At 37.4% G+C, this 20,091-nt stretch overlaps 1 protein-coding gene across 9 annotated transcripts in view; it reads right to left on the bottom strand.

The window, feature by feature from the left end:
* Positions 1-869: 869 nt before the first annotated feature.
* Positions 870-20,091, bottom strand: part of ZNF207 (zinc finger protein 207) — a 35,864-nt gene continuing 16,642 nt past the window's right edge. For 8 of the 9 annotated variants that reach the window (XM_075994348.1, XM_075994353.1, XM_075994351.1 and 5 more), the window contains 2 exons: positions 16,694-19,950; positions 870-12,395 (listed from right to left, as the gene is read on the bottom strand). In XM_075994348.1, the coding sequence (XP_075850463.1) occupies positions 19,790-19,950 (161 nt within the window). In that variant the 3' untranslated portion in view covers positions 870-12,395; positions 16,694-19,789. The remainder of the gene's footprint in view (positions 12,396-16,693; positions 19,951-20,091) is intronic. The other variant, XM_075994349.1, reaches the window with a different exon arrangement.

The raw sequence follows: 20,091 nt of genomic DNA, 5'->3' as shown, positions 1-20,091 counted from the left end.
TTTTTGCCAAACTGAAATTTTTGAAATGGTATTACATTGTTGTTTTAACTTGCATTTCCTGACTAGTGAAGTTAAGTCACCTTTTTACAACTATTCGCCATTCTAGTCTTCTCTTTGTTGAATTGAGATAAACCAGTTGACATCCCTTGCCCATTTCTCTATTGGGTGATAAATTTCTTGTCAATTAAAAATGTTATAAGCCGGGCATGGTGGCTCACGCCCGTAATCCTAGCACTTTGGGAGGCCAAGGCGGGAGGATAGCTCAAGGTCAGGAGTTCGAAGCCAGCCTGAGCGAGACCCCGTCTCTACCAAAAATAGAAATAAATTAATTGACCAACTAAAAATATATATACAAAAAATTAGCCGGGCATGGTGGCACATGCCTGTAGTCCCCGCTACTCGGGAGGCTGAGGCAGTAGGATCGCTGAGTCCCGGAGATTGAGGTTGCTGTGAGCCAGGCTGACGCCACGGCACTCACTCTAGCCTGGGCAACATAGTGAGACTCTGTCTCAAAAAAAAAAAAAAAAAATGTTATATATTGGCCGGGCGTGGTGGTTCACGCCTGTAATCCTAGCACTCTGGGAGGCTGAGGCAGGTAGATTGTTTGAGCTCAGGAGTTTAAGACCAGCCTGAGTAAGAGCGAGACCCTATCTCTACCAAAAATAGAAAGAAGTTAACTGGACAGCTAAAAATATATAGAAAAAATTAGCCAGGCATGGTGGCATGTGCCTGTAGTCCCAGCTACATGGGAGACTGAGGCAGAAGGATTGCTTGAGCCTGGGAGTTTGAGGTTGCTGTGAGCTAGGCTGATGCCATCGTACTCTAGCCCAGGCAACAGAGTGAGACTCTATCTCAAAAAAAAAAATTACTTTTTAGAAAAGGAACAGTATATTTGTACAAATTAAGCAGGTTAAAGATTGCACATTCTTGGTAACTACTGGAATTAAATACGTTGCCTTTTTGTCTCACCACTATTTACTAATTGAGAAAATGAAGACTGATGTATGCTTAGCCAACACCCTGACAGTTATCACAGCTTTCTTTGATTTGAAGATGGCATCGAGATGAACCTACTCAATATAACATTTATGGCCTAGTAGGTGCCAACCACTATGAATCAGAAGCAGAATAACCTCTTTCAAATTCCACAGTAATAAACTTAGGTACATATTATGCCTATTTCCAAGATAAGCTGACCCATTCAAAATTGTTCACTGATTATTTTGAAATTTTACTGTTCTGATCTCAATCCTCCTAGGGTACTGCATTGCCCAGAAGTCCTCCAGAAATGAAATTCTGAGGCCAAACACTAATTCCTGTATTTATGCACACCTACAACTTACGGTTGGATCACAGTGGCCAATTACTGATTCAACTACACTATTCTATTCAGTGTCTTCTTCCCCAACATCATACTCTATCATGGTAACAGATCATCTGCCTCTTGTCTATTAACAAACCTTCCTCTCTGGGACTGTTTTTTCTCCTGTTGATATAAATTTCCACAAATACCAGCTTTCATCCAAGAAATCCCACAATGGTGACCCACAAGTATAAGTGGCCTGCAGATGTGTTTAGTCCATACTGTTCAGTATTAATTTTTTTAAAATACAAAATATCTAACTTCTCTAGAAAAATGAAATCTGGCAACCTTGGCTAACCATTGCACATAGCATAAACCTCACCTATTAGGGTCACAAGTTCACCACTCCCCACTTGGTTTGTTTCACTAATCTTCATTACCTGTCTAGTTCTTGTAGACATTTTAATTTGCAATCTTTGGTCTAGCCCTGTGGTCAGTCCCCAACACTGACCAGTGTGTGACCTGTTAAAAACAAGGATGCGGCTAGGCGTGGTGGCTCACGCCTGTAATCCTAGCACTCTGGGAGGCCGAGGCGGGCGGATTGCTCAAGGTCAGGAGTTCGAAACCAGCCTGAGCAAGAGCAAGACCCCCGTGTCTACTATAAATAGAAAAAAATTAACTGGCCAACTTATATACAAAAAGTTAGCTGGGCATGGTGGCACATGCCTGTAGTCCCAGCTACTCGGGAGGCTGAGGTAGTAGGATCACTTGAGCCCAGGAGTTTGAGGTTGCTGTGAGCTAGGCTGACACCACTGCACTCACTGGAGCCTGGGCATCAAAGTGAGACTCTGTCTCAAAAAAAAAAACAAAAAAAAAAAACACAAGGATGCAAAGCAGGTGGTTAGCAGCAGAGGGAGCTAAGATTCATCTCTATTTACAGGTACTCCCCATCACTCACATCACAGCCTGAGCTCCTCCTCCTGTCAGACCAACAGCATTAGATTCTGCATTATAGTGAGCTGTATAATTATTATATATTACAATGTGGCCGGGCTCGGTGGCTCAGGCCTGTAATCCTAGCACTCTGGGAGGCTGAGGCAGGTGGATCGATTAGAGCTCAGATTGTTTGAGTTCCAGACCAGCCTAAGCAAGAGCGAGACCCTGTCTCTACTAAAAATAAAAATAAAAGTTGGCCGGGCGTGGTGGCTCACACCTGTAATCCTAGCACTTTGGGAGGCCGAGGCGGGCGGATTGCTCAAGGTCAGGAGTTCGAAACCAGCCTGAGCGAGACCCCGTCTCTCCCAAAAATAGAAATAAATTAATTGACCAACTAAAAATATATATACAAAAAATTAGCCGGGCATGGTGGCGCATGCCTGTAGCCCCCGCTACTCGGGAGGCTGAGGCAGTAGGATCGCTGAGCCCCGGAGATTGAGGTTGCTGTGAGCCAGGCTGACGCCACGGCACTCACTCTAGCCTGGGCAACAAAGTGAGACTCTGTCTCAAAAAAAAAAAAAAAAAAAAAAAGTTAATTGGCCAACTAAAATAGAAAGAAAAAATAAATAATTATTATATATTACAATGTAACAATAAAAATAAAGGGCACAATAAATGTAATGTGCTTGAATCATCCTGAAACTACCTCTTCCTCCCCCCAGTCCATGGAAAAATTGTCTTCCATGAAACCAGTCCCTGGTTGGGACCGCTGGTCTAGCCTCCATCTATTCCAAACTACAGCTAATCTTTCACAATTAAAGAAACAAAAGCTTTTTATTCTTGCAGACATTCCACAGGACAAGTTATATTTCAAAAATCCTTCCATTCTTCCTGAACAAATTTCACTGGTTTTGAGAACAGTTCTGTCCAAGAGACCTTTGCTATTGCAAAGAATTACTCTTTAGCCAATCACTAAGTACATGTTCTAAAGATCATGCTCAAAAGAACGGCATGACTGAGTCAAGTTTAAATTGCAGAATGTTCAAATAGAGAAAGGCACCTCTCTCAGACGCTCTAATCTGTTTTAATGAACTGTTAACCCATCACTGGCAGTTTAGTTGAACCTAGCAATTACTAATGCCTATTTTTAAGTGTCATGCATCATGCAGCATGCTAGGTTTTAGGAATGCAATGAACAAAGCACTCCAGTACAAACAGGCAACATTTATGGTTAAGTACACAGTGCAATGAAAGCACATGACACTTTTAACTCTGACTCAAGCATTACAAAAGCAATAGGTGTAATCCAAAACATTTGTACCCTGTAATACTTTGAAATTTAAATAAAAAGAAAAAAGCACATATGAAGGTCATCATAGAGGCTCAGGAATTTATCAGAGGGAATTGTCTCTAAACTAGTATTTGATAGATGTGAGGAAATAGAAATTACCCAAGTCAAAGAAGTAAGGAGAGGAGATAAGGACTTTAGGCAGAGAATTAAGAGCTTCCGCAGAGTACCAAGGGGAAGTGGCAAGAAATAAAGTTGGAAAGATAAGCAGGGGTCAGATTTTTTTTTTTTTTTTTTTGAGACAGAGTCTCCCTTTGTTGCCCCAGCTAGAGTGAGTGTCGTGGCATCAGCCTAGCTCACAGCAACCCCAATCTCCTGGGCTCAAGCGATCCTCCTGCCTCAGTCTCCCAAGTAGCTGGGACTACAGGCATGTGCCACCATGCCCGGGTAATTTTTTCTATATATATTAGTTGGCCAATTAATTTCTATTTATAGTAGAGATGAGGATCTCGCTCTTGCTCAGGCTGGTTTCAAATTCCTGACCTCGAGCAATCCGTCTGCCTCAGCCTCTCAGAGTGCTAGGATTACAGGCATGAGTCACCGCGCCCGGCCTAGGGGTCAGATTATGAAGGGTCTTTAAGCCAAAAGAAGTAAACAAAGTTTCCAGGTAAAACTGTAGCCTCACTCTTGACTCCTTACCTCTTACATGTCACTTCCAACCATCCAAATTTTATCCTAGGAAAAAGCAGTTATTAAAGGAATGAGAAATAGGATAGAAAACTAAAGAAACACTAAAAGAAACAATTGTAAGACCACTAAAGCAGCAGGAGTTGATGGGATTCCTGAGCATAACAAAAAATGTTACCATATAGAATGATTACCTAGAACCAGGAACAGTGGCTCATGCCTGCAATCCTAGCACTGTAGGAGGCCAAGTCGGAAGGACCCCTTCAGGCCAGGAGTTTCTGAGCTGCCTGATCAACAAGGCAAAAGACACCCCCCCCCAAATAGAGAAATTAGCTGGGTGTGGTGGCATGTGCCTATAGTCCCAGCTACTTGGGAGGCTAGGGCAGGAAAGGAGGATCGCTTGATCCCAGGGGTTTAGAGGTTGCAGTGAGCTATGATGATGGCACTGCACTCCAGCCTGGGCAAATCAGACCCTGTTGAAAAGAAAGAAAAAAAACAAAACATCTCCAATGTGATAAAAAAAGGTGCAAATACACTATAGATATGGTAGGTATCTAGAAAGGCTTGGCTTTTCTCCTTATGAATTAGAAAGTCAAGCCATGAGACAAGTATGTGTATGGGGGCAAGGGGTAGTGACTGAAAGGACAAGAATCTGAAGAGCAGAGATGTGGAACAGCCAGTGAAGTGAAAAAGATGACTCTATCTTTACAACAGCATTGTTTCACAGTATCACAGGCCTAGCAAAGGTTGAAATGTATGGTTATACTTTGCACATTTCCATTATATATGGTTATACATTATACATCTACGATGTACAATTATAGATTGAGACACCAATTTGCAAGTTTGAATGTCTTCAGTAGCACAGCTATAACCACTATTCTTCAGAGAAAGAGTATTAATCATTTACTTGAAATATTCATCAAGCACCTAGTACAAACATAATATACAAAACTTCACTCAAGGAGAACGTCCAAGAATCAGTAGATAGAAGTAGTGAATAGTAGTGAAATACTTCAAGAAGTCAAATGGAGGTTTATTTATAAATAATTGCCTGATTTACCTTAGGTAATGGGCTCACGGATGCTCCCCACGTACAAATAATCTCAAAAAATGAATTCACTTAAAACAACTGTCAGAAAGTATACCCTTTATAGAGAATTGGGTTTCAGCAAAGTTCTACAAAGAATTCACAGGGGATAGAAATTACATGGGCATAATAGAAAGATTTTGAGGGAGGTGAGCAACATCCTACAATTGGGGGAAAATGGCAGAAAAACTGAGGTACTTAGTTTGAGAAGTGACCAAAGAAAATAACAGTCTTAAGTATAATAAAGCTAGCCTTGGTAAACACAAGAGACGCTAGTTTCAATTCACCAAGTAAATGGAAATCAGGCTCAATTACGTTTGCTGCATCTTGTTCCACACCACTAGGACAATAGTGATTAAGGAAATAGTGGCAGCCTCAGGTGATAGACTGGGATGCTTCTGAAGACTTTAAGAGCCCAAAACCAGCACTCTAGTCAACGTTATTTTTATAATAAAAATCAAATGCACTCCAATTCTTAGAGATGAAATGTGTATGTTTCATGTGGTACAAAGGATCTTTTAATGTCAAATGACATTACCACAAACTTTACAACTTTCCTTTACATGCCTCCATACTGTTGGGTTTTCCAGTCTTTCTCCTAACACTTTCATCAATTTGTCCAAATCCTATCATTCAAGACCTACTTGAAAAATCACTTTCCCTCCTGACACCATTTATTTTTACCTCTCAATGTCTTACATTTTCAATAAACCCCTGCTAAATCTATGTCTTACAAATCAAGTGTGCACTAAACCAGATGTCTGAAAAAATTTCTAATCCTTTTCTTTTTTGTGCTACTCACATTAAGGAGGGTTGGCATCACCTAAATTCTCCCATTATCACCCAGAATAATTCATCCCATGAGTTTTGGTTTTTTTTCTTGAGACAGTCTCACTTTGATGCCTGGGCTAGAGTGCATGGCATCAGCCTACCTCACAGCAATCCTCCTGCCTCAGCCTCTAGAGTAGGTGGGGCTACAGGCATGTGCCACTATCCCCGACTAATTTTTTCTATATATTTTTAGTTGGCTAATTAATTTCTATTTTTAGTAGAGACAGGGTCTTGCTCTTGCTCAGCCTGGTTTGGAACTCCTGACCTTGAGTGATCCCCCTACTCGGCCTTCCAGAGTGCTAGGATTACAGGTGTGAGCCACTGTGCCCGGACACATGAAGTTATTCTTGAATTGTTTTGGAGCAGGTTCTTATTGCTCCACTGGTCCCACCCACTAACCCACCTTGCCCCACCAACAATCAACTTTTTTTTTTTTTATCAAAAGGCAAAAGACTTATTTGAAGAGAAACCAGAGTGTAACAACCAACTTTTAATCACCAACTATATAGTACTCACCAGCCGCAAGTCCTCCAAAGGCTTCATCAGAGTAAAATTCAAATCATGTGGTCCAGTCTGTGATTTTGTCTATCTACCTCTCCAATCCACTCATTATATAAACACGCCCCCCTCCCATTCACATCTCATTTTTCATTCCTCCAAGACCCTATGCTTTCCCATCTCATGGTCTCTGCTACTCTATCTTCTGCCTGAAACACTGTTATCCACCAAGACATTTTGCAAAGGCTGGCTTGTTTTGGTCTGAGACAGTCTCACTGTTGGTAGAGTACAGTGGAATCATCATAGCTACAGTAACTTCAAACTCCTGGGCTCAGCCTGGCTCACAGCAACCTCACATTGCCGGGCTCAAGCAATCCTGCCTCAGCCTTCTGAGTAGCTGGGACTACAGGTATGCACCACCATGCCCAGCTAATTTTTTCTATATATTTTTAGTTGGCCAATTAATTTCTTTCTATTTTTAGTAGAGACGGGGTCTTGCTCAGGCTGGTTTCCAACTGCTGATCTTGAGTGATGCGCCTCCCAGAGTGCTAGGATTACAGGCATGAGCCACTGCGCCCGGCCCAGACATTCTTTATTTAATAAAAACATCTTTCTTTCTTTCTTTTCTTTTCTTTTTTTTTTTTTTGAGACAGAGTCTCACTTTGTTGCCCGGGCTAGAGTGAGTGCCGTGGCGTCAGCCTAGCTCACAGCAACCTCAAACTCCTGGGCTCGAGTGATCCTTCTGCCTCAGCCTCCCGGGTAGCTGGGACTACAGGCATGCGCCACCATGCCCGGCTAATTTTTATATATATACATCAGTTGGCCAATTAATTTCTTTCTATTTATAGTAGAGACGGGGTCTCGCTCAGGCTGGTTTTGAACTCCTGACCTTGAGCAATCCGCCTGCCTCGGCCTCCCAAGAGCTAGGATTACAGGCGTGAGCCACAGCGCCCGGCCTAAAAACATCTTTCTTATTGTTCCCAGGGCACACCAAAAGCTGCTCACAACAGCTGATGTATGTCATAATTCATTCTGAATATAAACTGTTCTGGATGTAAATCAATAAATGGGCTCAGACAAGTTACATAAATAAATATTTTATTTCTCTTTATAGGTAACAGGCACTCAAAGGTTTGTTAATGAATGAAGCAGACACTCAACCATCTACTCCTAACAAAAAGAGACTGACTGTTTTTTTGGAGGCAGTCTTGCTCTGTTGCCCAGGCTAGAGTAAAACGGTGTCATCACAGCCCACTGCAAACTCTAACTCCTGGGCTCAAGCAATCCTCCTGCCTCAGCCTATGTAGTAGCTGGGGCTACAGGCACATGCCAACACACCTGGCCAATTTTTCTATTTTTTTGTAGAAACAGGGTCTTGCAATGTCGCTCAGGCTGGTCTCGAGCAAACCTCCCACCTCGGCCTCCCAAAGTGCTAGGATTACAGGTGTGAGCCACTCTGCCTGGCCAAGGGTGGCTTTTCATAATGCAGACGCAAAAATCTTTGAACTTATAGATGAAAACAAATTAAAAATTGCTTCAGATATGAAAATAAAGCACCATTTTTCAAATGATAATTTGAGCTTATTTAAAGAATAGTAAACACCCTCAGATCACCTGAAAAAGAAACAAAACACTTCAATGCCCTTTGTGAGCCCTAGTTACCATATGGTTACATACACTAAGAAACATCTCCATCTCCAAACTCTACCAGCAAACAAAAATTAAACATGTATACATGTAAATGTGGCCCTCCATTTCACTTGTTTTGCACAAGCTTCCAGCTATGTTTTAACCAAGTAAGAATTCATAGTGACAAAATGCACCATTACCCTTGTAAAAAACTTTTTAAATAAACCCCCACAAAAATCAAAAGTATTAAGAATAGTTTCACAGTAAATAAACAGACATTAAATCAGTATTCAATTACAATCTTTACATTAGTGAGTTCATTTACTTATATAAAAATTCAGCTAATAGACTTTTTAGCTAGACCACGTTATGTATACATGGGCTAGCCATTTATCCTCCTTTGTGTGCTTTGTTCAGGACCTCCTTAGACCTTCTTAAAATCCTATCCCTTAAATGAACTGTTCTTCACTTAACTCCTTGCCAGTACAAACGAAGATTAATGATTGACTTAAGACAGGCTTCCTCTTTCCCACCCTTTAGGATCTTGTACCACTTTACAAAACAATGCTAGATGACAGGGAAAGGAATGGATCTATTTTTCAGAAATAAATCAACTTTCATAGCATAGCAATTAAACACTTTATACTTTAATCTTCATTTATTACTATCTTATTATTAATAAAATATCCCAGGGAGTCAGGGAGACTCTAAATTAAGGGATTTTTCCCCCTTGTTTATTTTAAAAAGATTGCTTCGATGCAAATTAAGTATTGGCTTAATATCATTTTACTATTATACACTGATTCCTATAATATTCCAGGAAAGAGGACAAAACATTTTCCATTTATTGATCAGCTACCTATTCTCAGTTCTAACTTGAAGTGAAAAATGGAAAACTTAATATACTGAAGTCATCAATGAATTTTTAAAAAGGACACTTAGATAATTCTTCCTGAAGATCTTTTAACAGCCACTTAGTTCTACCCTGAAAAAAGCTTGAAATAAAATTAGTATTTAAAACACCATACAAAATTATTAATATTTCAATTTAATCATTATGTGAAGAAATCTGTAAAAAATGGTAGACACATATACATTGTTGAAAAGGATATTCAATCATTCTTAATCACATATAAATAATATTCTTAAACTGTGGAAATTTGGCTACAGACTCTCATCACTATTACATGCATTTAAAGTTACATACTTACCAAATTTTCACTGTCTGTTTATCCCTGCTAAGAAAGGACACAGTTCCTTAGAAATTTACTTCACTTTAAATCTTAAAGACACAAAGAGGGTCCATACTTTGTTTAGTGCTTATCTAGAAGAATATATTACTACATCACATACATAGATATCCATTTTCAGAAAACTATCATTGCTCATACTTATAAGCATCAGAGTTAACCACTCATTGTTGGTTCACAAAGACCACAGCAGGAAATACAATGTGAAAACACCCTTAGCATACATTGACATCTAAGATATACCTAAAACCTAGAGGGGGAAAAAAATCCATGTGTTAACACTGAGGCTAAGCACAAAACAGAGCATAAAGTAATTATAAATATACTCAGAGACTAATTTTAATTGGTATGCACTGTCTCAGAAATCAGTGCCTTACCTACGTTTTTCAAGCAGGGTTAGAGTGACTTAACAACACTTGAAAATTTCAAGGCTCTCAAAGAAAACCCTGTAAGTGATTGGGCTGCATGACCAATTTCAGTAAGCCCTTCCACCCTAACTCCACTTTAATCGCTCTTAAATTACTGCAACAACTTTAAACAAGAACAGAAAGTAGTTCTCGTATTTTAATTTTACATCTATGCGATGTCTCAAAAGCATGAAAAAAATACGTTGCCTGTCAGCTAAAAAGAAAAACTAACCTATGCCGGGGATTCTGGCTCATGCCTATAATCCTAGAACTCTGGGAGGAGGCGGCAGGAGGAATCTCTAGAGTTCAATTCAAAGGCTAGGCCTCCAGCAAGAGCAAGATCCCATTTCTACTAAAAACAGAAAAAATTAGCCAGGCATGGTGGTGCATGCCTATAGTCCCAGCTACTGGGGAGGCTGAGGCAGGAGAATCGCTTTAGCTTGGGAGTTTGAGGTTGCCGTGAGCTAGGCTGAAGCCAAGGCACTCTGGCCCGGGAAACAGAGTGAGACTGTGTCTCAAAAAAAAAAAATCTTAAATGCTAGAAAAGTTTTAAGTAAAAACATTTATTCCATATCTTCATTCAAATAATTTACATGTTAAAAGTTTTTACATTTATAATCTGGTAAGTGAGCCAGGCGCGGTGGCTCACGCCTGTAATCCTAGCACTCTGGGAAGCTGAGGCGGGCGGATTGCTCGAGGTCAGGAGTTCGAAACCAGCCTGAGCAAGAGCAAGACCCCGTCTCTACTATAAATAGAAATTAATTGGCCAACTAATATATATAGAAAAAATTAGCTGGGCATGGTGGCGCATGCCTGTAGCCCCAGCTACTTGGGAGGCTGAGGCAGAAGGATTGCTTGAGCCCAGGAGTTTGAGGTTGCTGTGAGCTAGGCTGACGCCATGGCACTCACTCTAGCCTGGGCAACAAGTGAGACTCTGTCTCAAAAAAAAAAAAAAAAAGAATATAATCTGGTAAGTGAAGGGTAAAAAAATGTGAACTAGCACTGATAGGGAAATGTCAGGCAGCAAAATAATCATCTTCTATTATTCTTTATTCAAGTAATATCTAGTGAGATTTAGAAATTCAGATTGCTCACCTCTTTCATCAAAGTGTCCCATTTTAGTTCATTTTAAAAAGTAAAATTGTAATGTATAAAAGTATAAAATAGTACTCACCAGAAAGGCTGCTTTAAAGAGATGGTTTTAAGGAAAACCATTTCCACTGTATCTACGCCATTTCATATACAGATTAAACTGTGAAAGGCAATGAAACCAAGCCCCTGGGCAATTTTATATTTAAAAAAACAAGTGGATATCTTAAAATGTTTTATAATCAGTTGATAAATCTAGGTTTTTAATATTTAATGGAACACACAATTTCCATATAAGATCTGTTTCCACAATGGCTAATCACCATCTAGTTCAATAGGAATACAAGAGGAGCTAATTTTATGGCTAAACAAGTCTCAAATTAGACATCATTACACTTAAGGGGGAAAGGAGGAAACCATACATCCTAATATTGGTGCTACAGATTAGAAGTTTGGTTCAGGCTCACAGAAATTAAGTTGTATGCTTTATTCATCCCTCCTCATTGCTTGAAGTTTAGATTAACATAAAAGCACAATATTTAAATCTCTGAAGGATGGTTCAAACAATGACCTCTGATAGAATGAAAAATAATAACATAGTAACAACAACCCATCTTCCACAACCCATTGTATCCCTACTGCCCCAACAAAAGGATTACATGAAGAATCCAGCAAGATTGCTTGATAGGTAAGTCAGCTTTCATTTGAATATTAAAAATTTTATTCTTACTTCAAACAAAAATGAACGCACACTAGTGCACCGACAGGTTATAGTTTATGAAAAAAGATGAACCAAAAAAATGAGTACTGTTTACAAGTGTCACTAAAAACATTTAAGAACCAAAAAGTAGTATAAAAATTTTTCTCACTTATGATTATATACCATTTATCATTCCTAGAGGTGAGGAAACTTGCCTTTTTCTTAAGTTGATTCATACTGTAAAGTCAGAAGGTGAATATGAGAACCACCATGGAGTGGCTTAAGTAAAAGACTCTGGACCCAAAGCCCTGGACTCCATCATATACCAACAAAGGTATAACCAATGGAAACTTTCAGTGTCTTTTCCTTTAATGTATAATTTATTTACTTAGGTTCATCCACAACCAGATAATAAAGGAGCAGTATTATACCTTTATTACAACTCAGGTTAGCAAACCTAGATCTACTTGCTAGGCCCAAGTACTGAGTTTTAAAGTGTCCACTAGATTCATTATTGGCTATACTCACATTCGAGTAACTGCACAGCTTTCTTCCTTGTGTGAGTTATATGGATATGTTTGAAAAAAATAGGAACATCAGGTACTTACAGATTAAACTAACCTGTACTGGCAGGGCTGTGGGATTTTTCTTCTCTACCAGTAAGTAGCAAATGCTGAAATTCTGCTGCTAGTTAACAAAAACACAAATTGTATTAAACTGAGGAGTTCAATCCATAGTTTAAAAAATCAATGTGCATTAAATTTCCTCAGATCCTGATATTAATACATTTAAATTTTTTCCCTGAGTTTTCCAAAAGTTACCTTGCATTGGCTACTAAATTTAAAGTGAACATATGTTCACTCTAATTAGAATGCGCTAATAACAATGAAAATCTCTTGGACACGTCTCAAAAGTTAATAAACTATGTATATTCCAGTGTGAGTTGCGATGTAAATTTGGTTACCCCATAAAATTGGAGTGGACATACATCTTAAGTGTGATAATTTCTAAATTTAAATATTTAGACACACCCCCACAGAGGCAAGCAATTTTTAATAATTTTTTTTAATTTTCATAAAAACTTGATTTCATCTTCTTCCATCTTCTTAGAGGATTCTCAATTTTAAAAACGTGGACTCAAAAGCAAGTCCAGTTGCTTCTCCTTGAAGTACATAAATAAGCTAATTGGTAAAAGGGGGACTTTGCTCAATAACTAGATGCCTCTTATTTTTCTAACTCAAACTTATAACTGTAGTAATTCTTCCCTTGGTCTACCTCGGTAGTTATGCAGCCTTGCTTTATTAATGAAGACTGGGAAACAATGCTGCAAATCTTGTTTATTTTTATCTGAATGACTGCTGAACTATTTATGAATAAAATTTAATAGGCTACATTAAAATAAATCATATGGTGAAACCTCAATAACAAATGCAAACCACAAGCAGCAATGTTGTTATTTTAGATTCTTAAGTCAAACACCACCATATGATGGTTTCTCTCTCAAATAATCACTACTGGTCTATGTGATTGGGAAACATCATTCTTCATTTTTATCCAATTTGGGCATCAATGAACTTCATTGCTAGTTCCTCAAATTTAACCATAATAATAGTAAAATACAAACCAACCAACCAAGACATCTTAACAATGTCAGAGGGCTTAAAAAATACCAATATGGGACTTCATCTTTTTATAAACACAGCATTCCACAAATCCCTGACTAAATACACAGCGTATTACTGAAGCTGTATCATATCACAACCTTACACACCATTACAGCCTTTACAATTAAAGGGTGAGGTCCAAGTAATCAACTATTAAGACAGTTTATACACATCTCTCCTCTGTAGTTAATGTGATCAAAATTAGAACATTCAAATAAATTATTATATGCCTCTGAAAGAGCTTATCCATGAAAGTTTTCACTAATGAGCCACTCTTGATTTATAATAGTGTTCAATTTGCTTCAAATAGAAATAGTTCAAATTAGTGTCATTGAAGACCTCCTTTGGACTGCAAATTTCTGCCTTAATGACTTTTGCATTCTGTTTACTAAAACATTTTCCCCTGAGACTACATGGCATTAACAAATTTAATGAGATGGTCCAAATTTTCCAGAGTAATTTAGTTTCAAATGTATTATTTTTCAAGAGTTGGGAAGAAAATGAAAAGCTTTTTCTTTTAAGACTATAATATTATGTAAGAATGCACAGAGACCAGAGCTAGGATAATGTTTATTAACAGCAATTCTCTTTTGAGCCTTACTGTATATTTTTTAAATGCTACTCGGAAAAGTTGGATATATTTAATGTTATTAGAAAGCTCAAATTGAAGTCTCAGTTTTCCCATATCCTGTTCCTACTATTGGTTTGAATTAGATCCATAAGAGGATGCCTGAGAGCATGCCTAAGAACTTAATACAGTTTCAAAAATTCAGCATTAATTATGAATTATGTGACACTACACACATCATTAAAGAAAAGTGCTTCTCATTTTGCCAAGAAACATCACAGAAGTCAGATGATTTCTTTGCTATAAAAACAAAAGATTATTGAAATGATTTGGATAACAGAAAAACAAAATACTGAGAAAGAAGGGTCAAAAAAGGGAGTAAACTTCACCGTCATGTGATAGATAGCAGAAGTGGAATTAGGTGAATGTTTACTTATAAAAATCTGTCCTATGGTCAACAGTCTTATAAGTGAATCCCTCCTTTTAGAAGACATTTCCATAGAAGTTACAATAAGAGAAATGGAGTTTCATTTTGGAATAACATGCAAAGGTTATTCACTATTAGGTGTGTAAGTATCACCTTTTTCAAAAAGACATACCTGGCTTGTAAAAATTTTAGGGTAAATGTTCAGTATTTCTTTATCCCCTAACTAAAACAAGTGTTATACATGTCTACTTTTATCAGCTTACACAAAATTTTCTTAGCAAAGAAATGACTTCAATATTTTCTTTCATTTACCATGTTTTACCAGTGGACGTAATGGACACCTAAAAATTACATAATTTTCAAAATCTTATTTGAAAGAGTCACAGAACTACAAAGATATGAAAGGAACTGAATCTTATTTATCTGTATCTTCTTCAGTCAATTATGCCACCATTAGTAAATCCTTCCCACCCCCAGTACTCAGGAGCCTATTTCAATTACACTTATTCAATTATCACCATTAGATTTAAGACAAGCGCCTTCAAGAGATTTCACTATATGGGGGAATGATGGATACAAAAGAAAACAGATCTCCGGGCCGTGCACAGTGGCTCATGCCTGTAATACTAGCATTCTGTGAGGCCAAGGCAGGAGGATCGCTCAAGGTCAGGAGTTCAAAACCAGCCTGAGCAAGAAAGAGATCCTGTCTCTACTAAACATAGAAATTAATTGGCCAACTAAAAAAATATATAGAAAAAAGCTAGCTGGGCGCATGCCTGTAGTCCCAGCTACTTGGGAGGCTGAGGCAGAAGGATCACTTGAGCACAGGAGAGTTTGAGGTTGCTGTGAGCTAGGCTGACACCACAGCAGTCTACTCAGGCAACAGAGTGAGACTGTCTAAAAAAAAAAAAAAAAAAGATATCCAATTAAGGAGTCTTACACTGTGTGCTGAGGTTATAAAATATTCCAATGGAATATTCTGTCATGGAAATAACAAAAATTTTAAAAATATTTGCAGGGCGCAGTGGCACTTGCCTATAATCTCAACTACTCAGAGACTGAGACTAAGACGGGAAGACTGCTGTGCCCTGGAATTCAAGGTCATCCTGGTAGACCCTGCCTCTAAAACATAAAATAGAATACAAAATACAATATTTTAAATATCAAACTCCTTTTCCATATTTCAATAATAGCAAAAAACATCATGTTCTAATTCAGCAAATCAAAATCTGGAACTCATTTAATTCATGGGTTTTCTTTATGCTTCCAAGAATGAAAATCACACAAACAATTCTGGGTTTGCTAAATGCTATATTGTATGTTAATTGTTACTGTTCAAGAGGAAAATGCTCTCTGGATATAAGGGTGGCTCAAATACACAGAACAAAAGTAATTGAGGTTTATGTTTTTGGCCTCTTTTCCAATTCCCTCTTTTATTCTCTACAACAAATACACATACATACATACTTTTCTCACCAAATAATGGCAAATTTTAGTGGTAAACAAATGTAGATACTTTTCATGTGTGCATAAAACACTGTTAAGTAAGGCTGAAAATGAACCTCAAAAATAGTTATTCTAAAATCATAATTTAACATACTAATAACTTTACCACATGATCCAATATCAGTTTGGCTACCTAAAAATTAGTCATCTATCCATGCCGGATAGGTCTGTAATACTTGAACTCTTATTATATCAACTGTGTGGTATATATACACCTACACATACACACACATACATACTACCTTCCCATTCTTCACAGGGCTCTACATTAACATTTGCTCTAATGTGGTGGTTTTTTTCACATTAAAAATCACAAGCATTTGCAGATAACCTTTCAGCCTTAACATTCAATGCTTAAGTTTGGGAATAAGAATGTAGATTTTAGGTATCCAGTAGCATTTCCAATGATTATACATATCCTTAAGGTTAAATTGAATAGTTTGAGGAGAAAATAACCAGTAAGATTTTCCTGGAAGTGAAAGTGGAAAACTTGAATAAAACAATTCATGCCTCCAAATCAAGGGCAAATTTTATGAATTTACTTTAGTTCAATATAGTCATACGAGCTTTAGCTGATGATTATTATATAACACAAAACAAATTATATAAAACAGCATGAGATACTTTTTATTTTATGTTTAACACCACAGTCAAACGTGAATATTAATATAGAGCCTTCTCTGCCAAAAGAGTATAAAAATCCTAAGTTTAATTAAATTTAGGGGCCTTCACCAAACTTGCTGCAAGTTTGGGGACATAAATATCCAACAGCTATAAAGCTGTGAAAGCCCCCATAAGGAATAAAATAAATCCCACTTGCCTCAGACTGAACAGGGCAACACTGAGACTCAGCCTCAGCCTGTCCTATGGCAGGGCTATAGGAAGAAGAAAATTTTAATTTTAGAAAAACATTACCCAATTAATTTAAAAGACATGCATTAAATTTTTTTTAAAAAAAATCCCAATGATCAAGCAAGCAACAGAAAAAAAGAGTAGCTCTTTTTTGTTTTATTATTGTCCACTATAATTCCATTCCAAGCCCATACTTATTTTGGTTGGGGATGCCCCCCAAGAATATCTAAGTTTAATTAAGCTGAGTTTACGTGGAACGTATGACTTGATCAGTGGAATAGAGTACACTAGGAGTATTTTCCTCATATCTAATGGCAAATGTGTGAGAGATTAAGTATTCAAATAAAATAATTCCACCAACCACTCAAATGTTGGTCCTCACCTTCTGCTCTTGTTACTGTCAAACAGTAGCAAAACTTTCACAATAGAAACTAGTGCCAGACAAAATGTTTTTGTTTTTCTAAAAAATGTAGATACAAGCTAGACCCAAAGATGCCAGCCCTATTAATCTTACAACTTCCTTAATTATAGCAATCATAATGCCTGCCTGAATATATTGAGTCCCAAATGTCTTCTGTGAGGGCAACTGAGTTCACTTTGACTCAACTCCATCTATTACTTAAGGAAACTTAAGTCAGAGTTTATTATTTCAACATATTTTCTTCCATCATGATCCAAACACACTATGGACCCCAGAAGCCTTTAGGTAAAAAAGGTATTTTCTAGAAGCTTAATTATGCTTGGATACATGCAACAATTACACATTAAGTATATTAAATGGGCACCACCTCTGAGCCACATAGCTATAAATGAACTCATGCACTTATTTTAAGTGTCAATGCATAAACAACCCTTTCAATTAATTTTAAATCAGAGCTCTACCACTTATTTCTAAGTTATATTTTCTCCCTTAATATGTGAGAGCAAAAAATCTTGCTATAAAATATCAGTCCTCTTTGCATAGAACAGAGTTTTGCATAATTTTTAAAACAGGTCTACTAAACCCCTGGCGGTTTGTTGGTAAGCCTGGGAATGAAATTCTTAAGAGACATTGGTTTGTGAAAGGATCTCCTATTTAATCATTCCAAAATGAATCATGCCATTTATCTTAAGTATTTTCAACACAGGTTTTTCTTTGGCAGGATAATAAATGTGCTGCCAAATCTAAGCATATATTAATTCCAAAACCATTTAGGTAGACAGTCATTCAGTTGGGGAAGTGGTGTGGGACTCAGCAGCTAATAGAAGAAATGCATTCTTGATGATATATGGATGTTTTCTTTTCAAACTATGGAATTTTTTGCACCTCTATGGTACCACAACACAGGAACTAAAAAATCATTTGAGCAAAATATCAGATTTAAAATAGAATTCAGCTTTATAATACTTGCAAATGTTTTGTTTCAAGGAATGACTTTTACTGGTCACTTCAATACAGACTTCTGTGATGGTTAAGACATTTTTCAATACATCTTCCTTCAAATTTAAAGCCCTTATTTCCTTACAACTTCAGATTTCACATCTTTTATCTATACCTTCACATAAGTTATAAAATGTTACCACTTTCTTAGAAGTCTTAACTTTATACTGAGAAAACTTCAAATGGAGTGCATCATATCAACAATTATTTTGTATGGGTTATTTGATATTTAATCATAAAACTAACCTGCAAAAGTAAAGATCAGAAAAACTTGCCAAAATGTCAAGAGCTACTATTATAAGAGACTTGTAACACAATATACTGAATAGCAGTCATCTCTACAGATAAGTTCTCTGTAAGAACACAGTAACATTCAAAATTTCCAAGGATGAAAAGTTGAACAGTAAAGCCAAAGGCTTACTAACAGAAGGTACTCAATATATAATCAAATGAAAATGTAATCTTCCAGGAACATAAAGCAGATTTTCAATCCTTCTGTTTGTTAACCATCCTAACAGAGGCACATTTAGATTCTTAGCATTACACTTAGAATAATAATATACCAGCCCATTAACAGCACAAAAAGCTATTACTGCATGCACCTAAGCTTCTAGAAGTTTGCACCTGAAAAGCTTCTGAGGTCCATGCAGTACTGAAGTCACAAAAATAATCAAAAGGAAATGAATGGGTCTGGCACTAGGCTCTAAACATCTAAGCAGGAAGGAAAAGTTATTAAGGTTTACATATTAAAATGACATCTGACATGTACTGACACCAAAGAGGTGTGAAAGGTGAAAAGATTCCATACCTGTATTATGTAAGACTCATATATAGCTAAGCTTTTTGTTAACTAATGCATTAACATACAATTCTATATATACTGTTCAGTTTAAAATATGCAGGTAAGGAATAACCTACAACTCAAAGACAGAATCCAATAATATATCAAAACTGCATTGGTAACTATGAATTTTATTATGTGGACATCTACTATGGCATGCATCTGTACAAACCTTTTGGGCAGTGGTCCACAGCTGGGTTATGAATAAAAAGGCATAAATTTTTCTCTCATTTTATTACAATGAAGTTTAACAGTACAGAAAAGTCACATGACCTTGGTGGGTCAGATTTCTTAAACCCTGCAACATGAGGAACTCTAAATACATTAAATATTGTTACACATTCAGACTTCCAATGTACAGGTACTTGGAAACAGTTACAGCCCTCACCAAGCTAGGTTGGGGACATGAAGTCCAACAGCATCTGAAATGCTGTGAAGGCATAACTTTACAAATAGCAATGTAAGCTTACAGAACTTGCCTTTATTAAGGTGGTATGTTCATGTAATTCCAGCGCCTTCACAATTTAACGAACCAAATTTACTATACTTCACTTCTAAAAACCTAGATGAAACATGAAAAAGAAGCCATACAGTATAAATTGCAACTTCAGGAAAAGTTCCTGCTTTTATTATTCCAAATAATTTTTCCCATGTAAAATAAATGTCCAATAGTTCCTGGTATGTGGGAAGATAATGTTTGTTAAAGTCACAATGAAGCCTTATTGACGGAAGCTTGGCTATATAAACAGCACAAGTTGAGAAAAGGTTTAATCTCCAAACCTATTAGACTGGATGAAGTAAGATCAGTAGCGGCCACCTTGCGACATTACAGGAGGTCTCATTCCCATCGGAGGTCGAGGAGGCCCACCTTGGTAAGGGGGCACCATTGGCGGTCCCTGCCCATATGGCGGCATAGCACCAGGAAGATAACCTGGCATGCCTTGATGATGACCACCATACTGACCTATAAAAACACATTTAAAACACAAAAATAGATTGAGTTGGTCTATGCATTGTACTTTTAAATGCAAAAATGCATTTTACAGATAAATTTAACATTTTATGTGTATACTCAGAAAATCCACTAAACATAATAAACATAAAA

This window comes from Microcebus murinus, chromosome 18 (genome assembly GCF_040939455.1).
Source record: "Microcebus murinus isolate Inina chromosome 18, M.murinus_Inina_mat1.0, whole genome shotgun sequence".
Lineage (NCBI taxonomy): Eukaryota > Metazoa > Chordata > Mammalia > Primates > Cheirogaleidae > Microcebus > Microcebus murinus.
Note: the sequence above shows the minus strand (reverse complement) of the source record. Positions and strands in the feature narration are given on the sequence as shown.